Consider the following 13,777-nt stretch of genomic DNA (forward strand, 5'->3'; position numbering starts at 1 on the left):
TTGGTGACTATGTTATTTGTATCAGCTACACGCCATTCAACTATTGGTTGCGGAATGCCTGTAGCACTGCACCCAATTGAAATTTGAGATGGAGTAGTAAAATTGACTGTAAAAGAACGTTCAGGAAACCTAATCTGAGGCGCAACTGCACAATATATACTCAAATTTAAATATAACACAAGCAAAAGCTAAATGTCCTAGTTGCTCACCATGTACGGTTACTGTTTGAACATCAGCCATATCTGAGTAAAGCAAATTACTTGCTGTGCAGACATAATCACCAGCATCTTCTAAACCCACATTTCCAACAACCAAAGTTCCATTTGGCCAAAGGAAATATCCAGAACGTGATATATCAACAGATTGACTGTCATGAATCCAGCTGTATGTGGGAGTAGGAGTGCCTGTTGCTGAACAATGAAGAGCCAAGGACCTATTCCTGACAACAGAAATTGATAATGGTCGTGATGGAATATCAATTCTTGCAGCAACTAAACCATGCAAATACAAATTATCACACAACATATGCACATCAGCATATCATACCATTGACAGTAATAATCACTGAGCTTTCACTGGTTCTCTGATCTGAAATGGCTGTTTCTGACCGCCGCACATCGTTTGTAGCAATACACTTGTATTGTCCGCTGTCTAATCCTTCAGTTGAATTTATGTTGTAAGCCATGTACGGATCTCCATTTAGTAATTTTCCAGAGACTATCATTGAGCCCGTGAGCTTCTGATTTGACCCTAATACCACTCGATATAGAGCAATGTTTGGCTCAGGTACACCATGAGCACTGCAGTTGAGAGTAAGACTTTCTGTCTCATTAACTGTTGTGTTGGCTAAGAACTGGTCTATCGTTACGGGAACTGTAAACACATGTTGCACATCAGAAAGTTGACGTACTTAACATTTGCAAAAATTTCTTACCTAATACTGATAGTTGAAATGCTGCTGTTGTACGTCCAGCAGCATTTGTCACCTCCACAGAGTAGTTACCACTTAAACTCTCTTTTCCAGTAATAAATATTCTATCATTAGCTCCACTAAAGCTATAAGCGGTGCTAGCTGTAATAATTTGGTTTGTGAACTTCCAGACAATGTTAGCACCGACGACAGCGGGAAACACAATGTTTGCATTTTTAATCATCAGCTCAAATTCAACTTTTGAATCATCTCCAATTACTGCAATATGCTTGCCAGGTGAAACAGAAATTTCTGGAGCAACTGCCACAGTCAATGAATATGGTCAAAATACAAATTTGAGGTTTTAAACAAAAAGTTGTACCTTGGACTCTAACTGCCACAACATCGCTTTGTGTTTGTCCACCACTGCTTACTGCTATACACCTGTAGTCACCATTGTCATCAACTGTTACTGTTTTAATAACCAGAGTGCCAACAAGCGCTCCCTGAAAACTGTTTGTTGAATAGCTTAGTCTGTCATTAGTCATCAACTCAGAGCCGTTTCTTTTCCATTTAAAACTTGTAGGTTTAGGGTCTGTTCCAGCAGCAGTCGCTCTGCAAGTTACTTCAAGAGTTCCACTTTTGTTCACAGCATTAAAGGTTGGATTTTGGGTGATCACTGGAAGTCCTACAATGGGAAAAGAGAGTTGAATCATTGCAAAAGTCACATCTAACAGAATGAAATACAATACCTAGAACTATGACCATTATAGTAGCTGTCCCACTACCAGCTCGGTTAGTGGCAGTAAAGATGTAGTTACCTGCATCACTAGCCACCACATTGTTGATGGTGAGAGTAAGTCTGTCACTAGAAAATGAGTATTTTGTTCCATTCAATTCTGTTCTGTCCTTTTGCCAAGTCCTCTTGTCCTTTAAAACAATTGGATTAGCTTTCGTAATAGCAACTTTTAAAAGAGCGCTGCTTCCCAATATGCTGGTCACGCTGCTGTTAACAGCTGTAGCAACTGGTTTAACTGACAAGCACAACAAAATAAAACAAATTGCAAAGAAGTCTAACATCTGAGCACCTACCATATACAGTGAGAGATGCAGTAACACTATTTGCATTTCCTCTATTGTTACTGGCAAGGCAGCTGTAGTTTCCAGCATTAGATGACTTCACATTGGACAGAGTAAGAGTACTGCTGTAAGGGTCACTACCAACAGTTGCACTTATGCCGATGTCGTCAGTAGATGTCAAATTAGTAGACCCATGTTTCCATGTGAAAGAAGGTTGTGGGTAAGCTGTGGCATTACATGTAAACATTGCCGTTGCACTGCTATTTACCTCAACATTACTAGGTTGCAGTGCAATTAAAGGTTTTCCTATCACACATACAAAGGTTAAAGATAACTTAGTTCAATGACAATATATAAAACCCATTGCCATATTATGCATACCTGAAGTGACAGAAAGTGTAATAGTTACTTTCCCAACTCCAACAACATTTGATGATTGAAAAGTGTAAACACCATGGTCAGCAGAAGTTACCGTGTGAATGGATAAAGTTAAGAAATCAGAGGAAAAGATATATCGTGTATTGGAAGTGATGGTTGAACCATTAGGAAATTGCCATTTACGAGAACCAGCAGAGTTGAGCACTGTAGGAATTGCTGTGGTGATATTGACGGTAAAAGTAGCAGTTCTGCCTTCTCGAACAACGATAGAAGACATGACAGCAACTACAGTTGGTTTCACTGCCCAAAAACCCAAAATAGTCACTAACATTACAGTAAAGCAACACACTGATGTCATACCTTGGACAGTAAGAAGGACTGAGTCACTCAATTTATAGCCCCTTGAGTTACTTGCATTGCAAATATAATTGCCAGTATCTTCTACTGTCGTGTCTGTCACAGTTAATGTGCTAGTCCGACCAGTAATTGAGTTACCCATCTCGTGTATTTGTATTCTACTTCCACGCTGTAACAAGTTTCCATTTCTTTCCCATGTGACATTTGGTGGAGGATATCCAGTGAGTACACAAGCAAATGTTGCTGTTTGAGAAGAATTTATTGTTGATGAGATAGGATGGGTAATAACAACAGGAGCAGCTGTGTTGCATAAAATATAAGACAATCAATAGGATTGAATAATTAATTAAATGACGACATTAAGCATACCTTCTACAGTCAATGTGATTGTAATAGCTGTACTGCCAATCAGATTGGAAGCCGTAAATTTGTAGCTTCCCGAATCAGTAAAAGCAACACCTTTTATAAACAGACTGTATCGATCTGTAGAGAAGTTATATTTGCTGTTGGTTGTAATTGTTCCTGATGGACCAGACCATGTTCTGTTAGCAGCATTGTTTGGGACATCAGGCGAAGCTCCTGAGATTGTTACTAGCAGCATGGCAGTGGATCCTTGCAATGCAACAACAGACTGAGTCATTGCAGCTACTGCAGGAGCATCTACAGAGTTTAAACCAAAGTGTTAAATAAGAATAACTATGAAGCCGTAGTGCAAAAATACTTACAAAGCACCGTGAGAAGAGCTACAGCACTACGTGTTCCCTCAGAGTTTGTTACCTCACATGTGTAATTTCCACTTCTAGATCGTTCCACAGATGTCAATGTTAGCATGCTTGTCATTGTAAAAGCATTAGAAACCGTTTGAGATACTGCACCACTTGCAGCTGTCATTCCATGTTTCCATGTGATCGAGGGTAGTGGTGTTGCATCTGTCGAACAGGCAAGAGATATGTTTGAACCAGAAATGACTTGCTGTGATTGGGGTGGACTTGTTATAATTGGCAAACCTAAAGCATCAAAATTATAGATGACAAATAGCACATAGCAATAATACCTAAATCAACCTGGCTTGTAAAATTCAACTTCATCAAGAAGAAGTCTACGAGAAGAAACCAAGTATATGTACTTCCCTACAATCGGATTGACACACTGAATATAAATAACTATTGTTGCTGTTTCAGATATTGTTCCACATGCAGTGTTGTCCTCTCCTCTGTTGGTTGTTGTATTGCCAATATATGCAGTAGTTCCAAATAAGTCACCACGTCGGCCGTTGTTTTTCACTGATGATATTTTCACCAAAGAAACAGTTGCAAATTCCATCAATTCCAGTCTCCAGTAAGCATTTGGCATTACATATCGAACTGAACGATAACTTGTGGTATCAGTAGTAGTAGTGAATCTATCTACTGCTTTCCAAGTGTGACTGACGTCCGAAGTTTGTGAAGATGCAGTAACAGAGCCTGTTGCATATATGTCCAGTAGTTTCTCTACATAAGAAATACACATACTAGAAGAACCATTCATGGTATTCGTACACTGGGGCAATCCGATTTACCTGTGATGACGTGAATTTCACACACCTGCAGTTGAGCTGTGCCACTAATACTCACAACAACATATTGTCCAAGTTGAGCCTTACCACACACAAAACTGTAAAAGTCTTCAGAATTGTTTTCATATGACAAAAGAGGTCCACATTGGTAATTGCGAGCATTAAACAAGTTGCCTCCCACACTTACAGTTGATCTACTTCCACCACTATCATAAAACTTGACATCAACCTTAGTGATCAAATGTGGTCGTTTTAAATCAATTCTGAGAAATGGGTTAGAACCACTAATTGTAGATGCACACTGTGCTTTAATGTAGGATTCATTACCATCAATGGCCAAGTCAGCTGTTCTACTCCCATCATCAGCTGGACTTTGAACAGCTTCAGCTCGAATAGAACTAAAGCTAACAGTTGACGTTGATCCTACATATAAAAATTGACTACATATTTATAGCAAAGAAAATAGTCTAGCACTAACACACCTGTTTGTACATTAAGCATAACTTCACATATTGCCAGCTGCCCTGTTGTAGATGTAGTGATGTAGACATATTGTCCTACTAGAGTTCCATTGCAATTAAACATTACGACTTCTACCCCAGTGCCATTAGTAAGGCTGTCACCACATCGAGCTTTCTCATTCATTACATTTAGAGAAGTTTCATTGCTCACATATACTGTAAGACCATCTAAAAGAGCTCGAGTAGTAGCAGCAACAATTCTCACATTGAAAATGTTTCTCAAAATTTTTAAATCCAAACGCCACCATGGAGCTGGTTCATTTTGTGACAGAAAGCAAGCATAATCATATCTTTCACTGCTTCCTTCAATTGCCCACTGAGGAGGGTAGTATGGTGTGAAATTAGACGCAGTTGCCGTAGCTGCTGAATAAATATCAAGAAGCTGATCTGTAAAACCACAAAAATACAGTAAAATTACAACTTAATAAAATCTAGAAAAACTAAAATAGAAATAGGTTGCAAAAGCAGTTTCCTCTTAATTTCTACTCAAGTTCAGAATTTCCAACTAAACAATGAACAAATACAATAGACAACCACTTATTTGGACATATAACAGTTATAAGAAAAGCTAGTGCCTGCCATGTGGTCATCACTAACAAACACGTGGGAACAAACTAGACTTAGATCTACTCAAAAAGACCCACAGCCTGTCGTACGTGGCAAGAACTGAAGAAACGTTGCTTGCAAAATATGATGAATCATTCGTTGAACGTCCTCCACTTTGTGATAAGATGGGACAATAATCTTCTGTGTCCAAAAGCAAAGAGAACACTAAGCTTGCATGACAGGAATACAAACCTGGCAAAGTCGAACTATTGATATCAGCGTGGAAAGAAGAGTGTCTGAATGTAAATGCAAGCTAAGGTACCGCCACAGTGCACTTAGATTGCACTTTAGACAAAGTGCAAGCTAAGCGCGAAGTTAGTGCCTTTAAGCAGCAGTGTGAGCACACCCACTGCCCTTAAACAGACATCTCATGTCATCTAGCAAACATGCAAAAGTATTAGACTGTCCACATTAGCTCAACTTTGAACTGGATCATTTGATCATTCCGCCGTCTAAATTCAGGGGTGTCCAGATACAAATTTTCTCTTGCCAAATCATAAGCTAATATTGGTGACAGAGTGACTATTGGTGCCAAAATAGCCCGGATGTTTAGGCTCTTCGCTCTATTCCTGAATAGGAGAACACGACTTTGTGTTGTGTTCAAATTAGAATCAGACAGAATAGGTCGAAATGGCTTTAACTGCATATTCCGAAATAGTGAGAATAGAATAGCCGAACACACCCACTGTCCAATCCTAAAGGCAAGCTTTTTCCAATTTCAAGACAATTTCTTAGCCACTTGTCGCCTTATCATATTATACTTGTGGCTAAATTTGGCAACATGGTGACAGTTGGACACACATGTAAAATGTGCAATAGCCTGAGGCTTTGTACATACACATAATAACTATTATATCTAGTTGAAGTACATTTTGAGGAAAGATGACTCAGTTCAATCTAACTGTCTCAGTATGATGCTTCAGATGCCTACTAATAAATAAAAAAAACGCCAATCTCATTTAGAGGTCCCACCTAGCAGAAGTAACAAAATCTACACAGTGACAGCTAGACTACAACTATTCAAAGAAAAGCAATGTATCTACCATATAACTTTTTTGTAGCCGTGCTTAGTTTTCGAGGACTTCAAAGGTGCTTATTGGAGTGAAGCCCTAATTTGAGACACCCTACAGTTCTGATCAGTATGACTTGTAGTACCATGATCTCTAAGCTTCACCAGTATGGAAGAAAAGGAACATCAGCGACAAATCTATGAAACATAAGCATAGGAAGCAGGAGGACACTGGATGCATGTGCCACATCAATTTTCCAGCTTTCAAGTGAACTGTTAATATATAAGGATGACAGACGTAGAAACTGATAAAATTGACCTGACATGCTGCACTAACACTATAGTGTTAAAGGAACATTTCGGCCACATGTGCTAGTAAATTGTGCCCAGCATACACCTTTGATTGTTGGTTACCAACAATCAAATTGAGACGTTTGGCGCATTTGCAGAACGAGATATGCTTACGTACGCTTTTAACTAATTAAATGATAAATTCTATCGGACGCGTTTGTAACTCTTTCGATCGGGACTCCAACTTGTCGAATATCTACAGTACATAACAGTTTGCAAAGGGTGCTGTTTGGTTCAGTAGCTGAAACACTTATGCACAACATACTCATACTTATCAAGTGAGCAACGCTTTTCTAGCGTGACGCTGAAGAGGGTTTTCTCGCCATCACGTGTAACATCTCGTGACATCGACAGCAGTCGGTGAAGCATTGTGGACGGCAAAACAGATCCGGACGGCGAAACAGATCCGGACGCCAATACTGCTCGCCTTTCTAACCTTTTAGTAGTGTTCATGTGCGACAGACCAAGTATGAACAGTTGTTTTTACCACACACCGAATGGGCCCTGTCGTAAGAACTGGACTCAACTGTAACTTCGCGTTGCAGTTTTGGCACTTCCATCTGCGCATGCAACCATTGCTTATTACCGCAAACGTACGTTAGCGCACGTCTCTAAAATGTTGCGTTAACGTAAATCTCCGAAACGTCTCTTTAATGTTGGTTTCTTGCTTTTTGCTGTGTTGCATGCATATCTACACACACACACACACACACACACACACACACACACACACACACACACACACACACACACACACACACACACACACACACACACACACACACGGTATTAATGCGTTTAGCCTTGTTTGCACAGCCATGCCCTCTTAGTCATATGTTTTGCCCCCTCAACCAAATCTAGGTTCCTACGCCTCTGTAAAAATGTGATTGCTAGTTTACACATAAAGTCTACCTGTATCCGACAGCAGTCTAGAAGACGTGACGACACAACAGTGACAGCTTTTACATGTACGTATACATCAATGCAAAATATGGGATGGAAAGGAGAAACCCATGTTTTATCCAGTAAACCAGACCCGTAGGCTGGGGTTCGGGGAGTTCAGACAAACCGCCCGCTCAGCCGTGAAGGTCCGCTTTCGATCCAATGTATTATATACTGACGCGTATAGTACGCAAAACGTGCCTTTAAATTTGTATGCACTCCTATTATGTCAAATTATCTTTTATTGTTTTCATGCAATCCCTACATTTCTCGTCATTTCTATATAATATGTTTTTAATTGTAGTGTCTACATATCTAAAGAAAAGTGCTCCATGCATGGACGCAGCAGTATGATTGTTTGTTCCGTATGTGGTTGCAAACCACTATCTGCTCCTTTTCACTCCTAAAGCACGAGACCTTTTCTACTTCGAAAAGCAACTTGCATAGCAGTGGCTGGTTTCTTGTACTTTGCTTTGTGCTGGCGTTCGCCTGTAGATCGTAACGTCACAAAATGTTTGTTCCTCATGCGCTCGCAAACCTCTGCCCTCTGCAATTTTGAGCTCCACATTTAGCTAGCATGCAGCCTTTCCTCACTTTGAAATATGGTGGCGTTCGCGGTAGTCTGCAGGTCTCCTGCATCTATGCGTTCATCTGTAGTTCGCAAAAGCTGACATTGCAGCAGGAAAGAGAAGACGAAGCTGCTGGCCGCCTTGAAGCACATGCAGCACATGTGCTTGTCGACGAATCGCGAAAGCTTCTTTTAAATCGAGACTGTCGAAACAGCTTCAAGCGAATACTTGGTCACTTATACTGGGTTACATATTATCCAGTATTTTGTGTTCTCCGCCCAATTAGCGAATTGTATAATGTCCCAATTATATATATATATATATATATACGCGGGAATTTGTGTTAATTAACAAAAGTTGCCCTGGCAAAAAATGAGCTAATCAGCTAGTATATAAATATAATTCAAAAGGCTAAAAAGTAACATGTATGTGCCGTCATTGGTCCATTTTGGTGTATTACGCACCGCCCACTTCTGAAGCCAGGCTAGGGGCCTGTAAACAGGCAGAAAAAACACGCTCATGCACAGATGATGTTACCGTGAGAGGGTTTAGGTAACTACCAATCAAATCAAATTCTTGAGCCATGTCTTTACAATCAGATCGAGACTGAATAGTGCGGGGGTAAAAAGAGAACTGCGCCTAGTCCAGTCGGATATGACTGAAATATGGCGCCTAATAAACGACGACGGCGTTAGATGGCGAATATACTTCGTACGGCAAAACTGTCAAGGTGGGCGTAACCTGTCACATTCGCGAAGCGAGACGAAAGTGAAATAAAAGTCCACTCCAACACTGCACCTAAATGTTATAGGCTGTAGGAAGCAGTACACATGATAAACAGAACAAATAGAATGGCGAAGGAAAGAGGCCGCGTATGTGTTAGCTATAGAGCGGTTGCACGTGACGTCATATTCCCGGACGTCGCCATTTTGGTGTCCAATTGCGTGTACGCTTACCTCAGCCTACCTCAAGCTTACTACCAAGGTGACGTTGTGTAGACGAAGTTTCACGCTACCTAGCGCTATGCTTAACTTTTGCATCTAGCGACTAGCTTCAAGTCTAGCTACACCGCTAGAATTAGCGTAATATATCAATGCACAATGACGCTTTGGAAGTACGTAGCTGACTCCCTTACGTTGTTTGTAAGATGGTTTGCTTTTCCGTATACACTAAAAATTTTACAGAGTGGAGCTTTTGTTTGCGTTTTTTTTTGATGACTGATCTAGAGCTATTCTATTTATATTATTATGTCTCTAATCATTATTATATGTGTAGCTATTATTATCAAATACGTGTAGTACCAAACATCTTAGACTTAAAAGAGACAAGTAAATAAAAGTATAGTTAGCTAGAGACTGTACAAACTAGACCATCTATAGTTCTCAGAGTTTACAGCAAGCTTCTAAACTAAATTAATTAATGGATATCATTGTGTCTCTTCAGGTGTCTTAGAAAAATGGTCCTATGCATAGTTGTTGGCTGCTCAAATAGATCTGGGAGAAACAAAAACGTCTCGTTTTACCGTATACCAGTGATTCGAACCACGAGAAGTGAACGGGAATTCCAACTAAGTAAAGCTCGAAGAGAGGGATTTCTTGCAGCTATTTCTAGGCAGGACTTGACAAACAGCAAGCTTGAAAATGAAAGAATTTGTTCCCGCCACTTTGTCACAGGCAAACCAGCAGACCTCTTTGATGAGACAAACTCCGACTGGTTACCCTCACAATTATTGGGTCATTCAAAGAAAGTAAAAAACCCCAAGAGTGTTTAAAGGTACCAGAGGAGGTTGGCAAGGCAGGAGAAGACATCAGATCAGATGCCATGTCATGTGAATGTAGAACCAGAAATATACGATGTGGAGGAAAATGAGCAGGCAGATGATTTTCCTACAGATCATATTGATGGCTTACGAAAAGAGTTGGCGGTAGCTTACTCGACAATAAGCAGTCTCAAGCACACCATTCAGCGGCTTTCTCCTTTCACAGAAGATTCAATGCAGTCATCCACTGATGGGTTCATTCAGCACTACACTGGTCTCCCAAATTTCAAAGTTTTGAAAGCAGTGTTTGATTTTGTTACACCACAAGACATGCGCACTAAATTGTCAAGATTCCAAGAGTTTATGGTCGTATTGATCAAACTAAGATTGAACTTATCTAATGAAGACCTGTGTTACCGGTTTGATGTCTGTCGTTCAACCATTTCCAGAATACTGTCACGTTGGCTGACAATCTTAGATGCTGAGTTACAGCCACTAATTTTGTGGCCTGATAGAGACATTTTGAGAAAGACTATGCCGGAATGTTTCCTGTCCTCATTTGGAGAAAAAGTGGCAATTATTATCGACTGTTTTGAAATTTTTGTTGAAAGGCCTACAAATCTTTTAGCTCGAGCATGTACTTGGTCCCAATACAAACACCACAACACGGTAAAATTCTTGATAGGTATAGCACCGCAAGGCATCATCTCATTCATTTCAGATGCATGGGAGGCAGAGTCAGTGATAAATTTTTAACTGAGCACTCTGGAATTCTCAACAAGTTATTGCCTGGAGATGTGGTGCTAGCTGATAGGGGATTTGACATTTCAGACTCAGTTGGAATGCAGCAAGCTAAGTTGTACATTCCTGCCTTTACAAAAGGAAAGGATCAACTAGCTGCAATTGAAGTGGAAGAAACCAGATTAATAGCAAACGTCCGCATTCATGTAGAGAGAGTCATCGGCTGTGTACGGCAAAAGTTTACCATTCTGAAGGGTACGCTACCAAAGGATTACATCACAAGGCATGCAGCTGAAGACTGTCCCCTCATCGATCGAATTACTAGAGTTTGCTGTGCCCTATGTAATGTTTGTGACTCAGTTGTGCCATTGACTAGCTTACACGTGCCTATACATTACCTGGCCTTGATGGTTACCTCATAGAATGTAACAACACTGTGCAGTATTATACTAAGTGTGTTTGCTGTTTCTTTCTCTTGCCGCTTCTCTTGATTTCTGGTAGTTTCCTGCAATCGGGACAATACCATCTTCCTTTGGGAATAGTGCCTATTTTCAAGCACTGTGTATGGAACCATTCAATGTGACACTTAGAGTTGTCACAGGCAATCATTTCTTTTGACTCATCTTCTGGCTCTTGACAGTAGCAGTACTTTCTAGAAGATTGCACTGCTGTAATGTTATCTTCCTCAGTAGGTGACAGTTCATTTTCACACACTGTTGAATTTGATGCACATAAGGGTGGACAGTTAGTTGCACCTGCATGAACAGTTGGTCTTGTATACCACCTTCCAAGAAGTTGTGGAAGAATACAAGTACGAAAGAATTGTCTAGAGACAGATATACAATCCGACCATAAGTCAACATCAGGCAAGACACGTTCCACAAATATGCTTGGACTTGTTTATGATGTTGGAAAAGTGCACAGTACAAAGTCACAGTACTCCACATTGCAAACAAAGATCTGCATTTTCACCTGATAATAGTAGGCATGTGATTTAACCAGAGTTGCTGAACCATCTGGTAAACGGCCAAAGACAAGATTTTGGGTCATCCACTACTGCATCAATTTCTTCATTATTGTGGCAATACGAACATTTGATTTCAATAACACCTTTACCACAACACAAACAGTGTACAATACCATCAGGAGAAGCACCAAGATGAGGCCAGCAAGGGTTTATGACAAAACCACATTCCTCTACAACAATGTTGTCATGACTATTACGTGACAATTCCATATAGTGTTCTCTGGCTGCTTTTTCATGACTGCAACCCCAGCTCGTGGCAGCAGAAGTGAATCGGAATGCTTCTGGGTAACATATAGATTTTACTAGACTTTGTGATGGCATAGCAAGATTGGTCCTACAAACTTGTTTAAGTCGAGAAGCAGTTACTCGACCAGCCTGTACTTATACCAAAGCTTGCACTTGCTTTGAGCTCTGGTAGCCTCTTCCACTGCTGCTGCCATGTCTTCTGTCACCTCTAAAACCACACCTTCACAAACATCTAGAAGTTGAACATAGTCTAAGGATAGAAATTTGGGATCATGTAGGGATTGTAATAGCTGAGGAAAGTGCTGAGTTTTTGACTTTGGAATATAAGGATCAGAGTAGCCAGGAATAAGAGATAAAATGCCAGGTTTACTCGGAGCTTCAGACAGACTCTTGTAGAAAGTGCAAAGTTTACTTTGTTGTGATGTGGGTGATGTTTTAGTGGAAACAGAAGATGCCTTGGAACAAATAGGAAGGGGAACAGGAGAACAAGCCGTGTCATCAGCTGCAGTCTTCTTCTTGCTCTTTAATGACATATCCACATCCTTCATCCTTAGGTAGGGAATAGCCTTCTGGAAAGACGGAATCATCCATCTAGCTTTCTCCTGTGTGCAAGTTGATGTACCCGTCACCCGCGAAGCTGTCTCCAAATAAAAGAGAACTGCAGCCACGTGGGAACACACTTCCCCTAGACCAGCCATGCACGTGCAATGACCACAACAAACCTCCCCATTTTTCTCACATATCAGCCAACATCGCAGCGGGGTTTCGTTACACCTCTGAGAATGACGAACCTAGAGAACAAGTGATCTTTTCAAGTTAAGAAACGCAATGATAACCTACTCACCCGTCCAGTAACAGCACGTTTCTCTCCAACGGCGGCGCATGCACGCACGTCTTTCACCCAACCGTTTGAAAACTGATTGTATGCCTCCATGGAACGGTGAGCCTTAAATTGCTTAGCCGAAATAAAGCTAGTTTGCAGCACCAAATATGACACAATATCAGAGGCGTCCACTGGAGGTAGCGGACAATCGTTTCCACCGGATGTTGACACTTCAAAAGGATCCACCCCATCTATCAGACTCAATTTCTGCAGATATCGCGCTTTGGCCTCATTTGGTAATTTATCTGCATAGGAGGACAGCTTTCTGGCATGCTGTGTTACGCTAGAAGCGGGGGCAGCAGACATTACCTCACCTGCGCAGTCGCGGTTGGACACCAAAATGGCGGGTGGGCGGGGAATATGACGTAGGTGCAACCGCTCTATTAGATTGTAAGAAATAGATACAATGAGGCACCACTTTCTTTTGCTTGGCAAGTTTACAACCTGTTTTTCTTGTTGAGATCCAAGTTAACGAAATAAGGATAGCGATAAGTAAAGTAGCTCACCTTCGAATTGACCGTAGGCTCCAAGAAAGCCTGTGAAAAGTAGAAAAACCTCGACCCAACGCGTTGGCATCATGATGGAAACCACTTCGAAGATGAACAACACCAATTGCAAGCTAGCTGCCGTAAGTTGCTAGCGGAGCTCTGTCAGTCACACAATAGCGAACTGAACGAAGAAGCAGCTGGAAACGGCGTTGTCGGCAGACCACGTGATTAGAAGTGTAAGGTTGCTATGTCACGTGATCACAAATAGCATTGTAGACTGCCCTTCTAACTTACAAATACTCAGGGCGCATGTATTATTTAGATAAACTTTTTCCAACGCACTAAGTTAAATAAC

At 40.9% G+C, this 13,777-nt stretch overlaps 3 protein-coding genes across 3 annotated transcripts; 1 reads left to right on the top strand and 2 right to left on the bottom strand.

Moving 5' to 3' along the window:
* Positions 1-354: 354 nt before the first annotated feature.
* On the bottom strand, positions 355-1,458 carry LOC134186034 (hemicentin-1-like; the record flags this gene model as incomplete). The annotated part of the gene is made up of 4 exons (XM_062653940.1): positions 1,293-1,458; positions 935-1,231; positions 547-873; positions 355-491 (listed from the first exon to the last, which is right to left on the bottom strand). Coding segments are annotated over exons 1-4 (927 nt in total), but the record flags the coding sequence as incomplete, so codon positions are not given.
* A 450-nt stretch (positions 1,459-1,908) lies between these two features.
* On the bottom strand, positions 1,909-13,543 carry LOC134186035 (hemicentin-1-like). The gene is made up of 10 exons (XM_062653941.1): positions 13,441-13,543; positions 4,763-5,188; positions 4,284-4,703; positions 3,790-4,215; positions 3,451-3,732; positions 3,095-3,385; positions 2,729-3,025; positions 2,372-2,668; positions 1,989-2,296; positions 1,909-1,944 (listed from the first exon to the last, which is right to left on the bottom strand). The coding sequence occupies exons 1-10, from the start codon at positions 13,511-13,513 to the stop codon at positions 1,909-1,911; spliced, it is 2,856 nt and encodes a 951-aa protein (XP_062509925.1). The 5' UTR covers positions 13,514-13,543.
* Positions 10,095-10,793, top strand: LOC134185953 (uncharacterized). The gene has a single exon (XM_062653846.1). It carries the CDS (start codon positions 10,095-10,097, stop codon positions 10,791-10,793), a length of 699 nt encoding a protein of 232 aa, XP_062509830.1.
* Positions 13,544-13,777: the final 234 nt, after the last annotated feature.

Source organism: Corticium candelabrum, chromosome 10, assembly GCF_963422355.1.
Source record: "Corticium candelabrum chromosome 10, ooCorCand1.1, whole genome shotgun sequence".
In the NCBI taxonomy this organism is placed as follows: domain Eukaryota; kingdom Metazoa; phylum Porifera; class Homoscleromorpha; order Homosclerophorida; family Plakinidae; genus Corticium; species Corticium candelabrum.

Excerpts from the sequence above, each read along its gene's own strand:
- LOC134186035 (XM_062653941.1), bottom strand. The coding sequence starts at position 13,513 with ATGATGCCAACGCGTTGGGTCGAGGTTTTTCTACTTTTCACAGGCTTT. Across the intron at positions 5,189-13,440 it reads AGCCTACGGTCAATTCGAAG|ATCAGCTTCTTGATATTTAT; the intron begins GTGAGCTACTTT and ends GTGGTTTTACAG. Across the intron at positions 2,297-2,371 it reads TACACTTTCTGTCACTTCAG|GAAAACCTTTAATTGCACTG; the intron begins GTATGCATAATA and ends TATGTGTGATAG.
- LOC134185953 (XM_062653846.1), top strand. The coding sequence starts at position 10,095 with ATGCCATGTCATGTGAATGTAGAACCAGAAATATACGATGTGGAGGAA.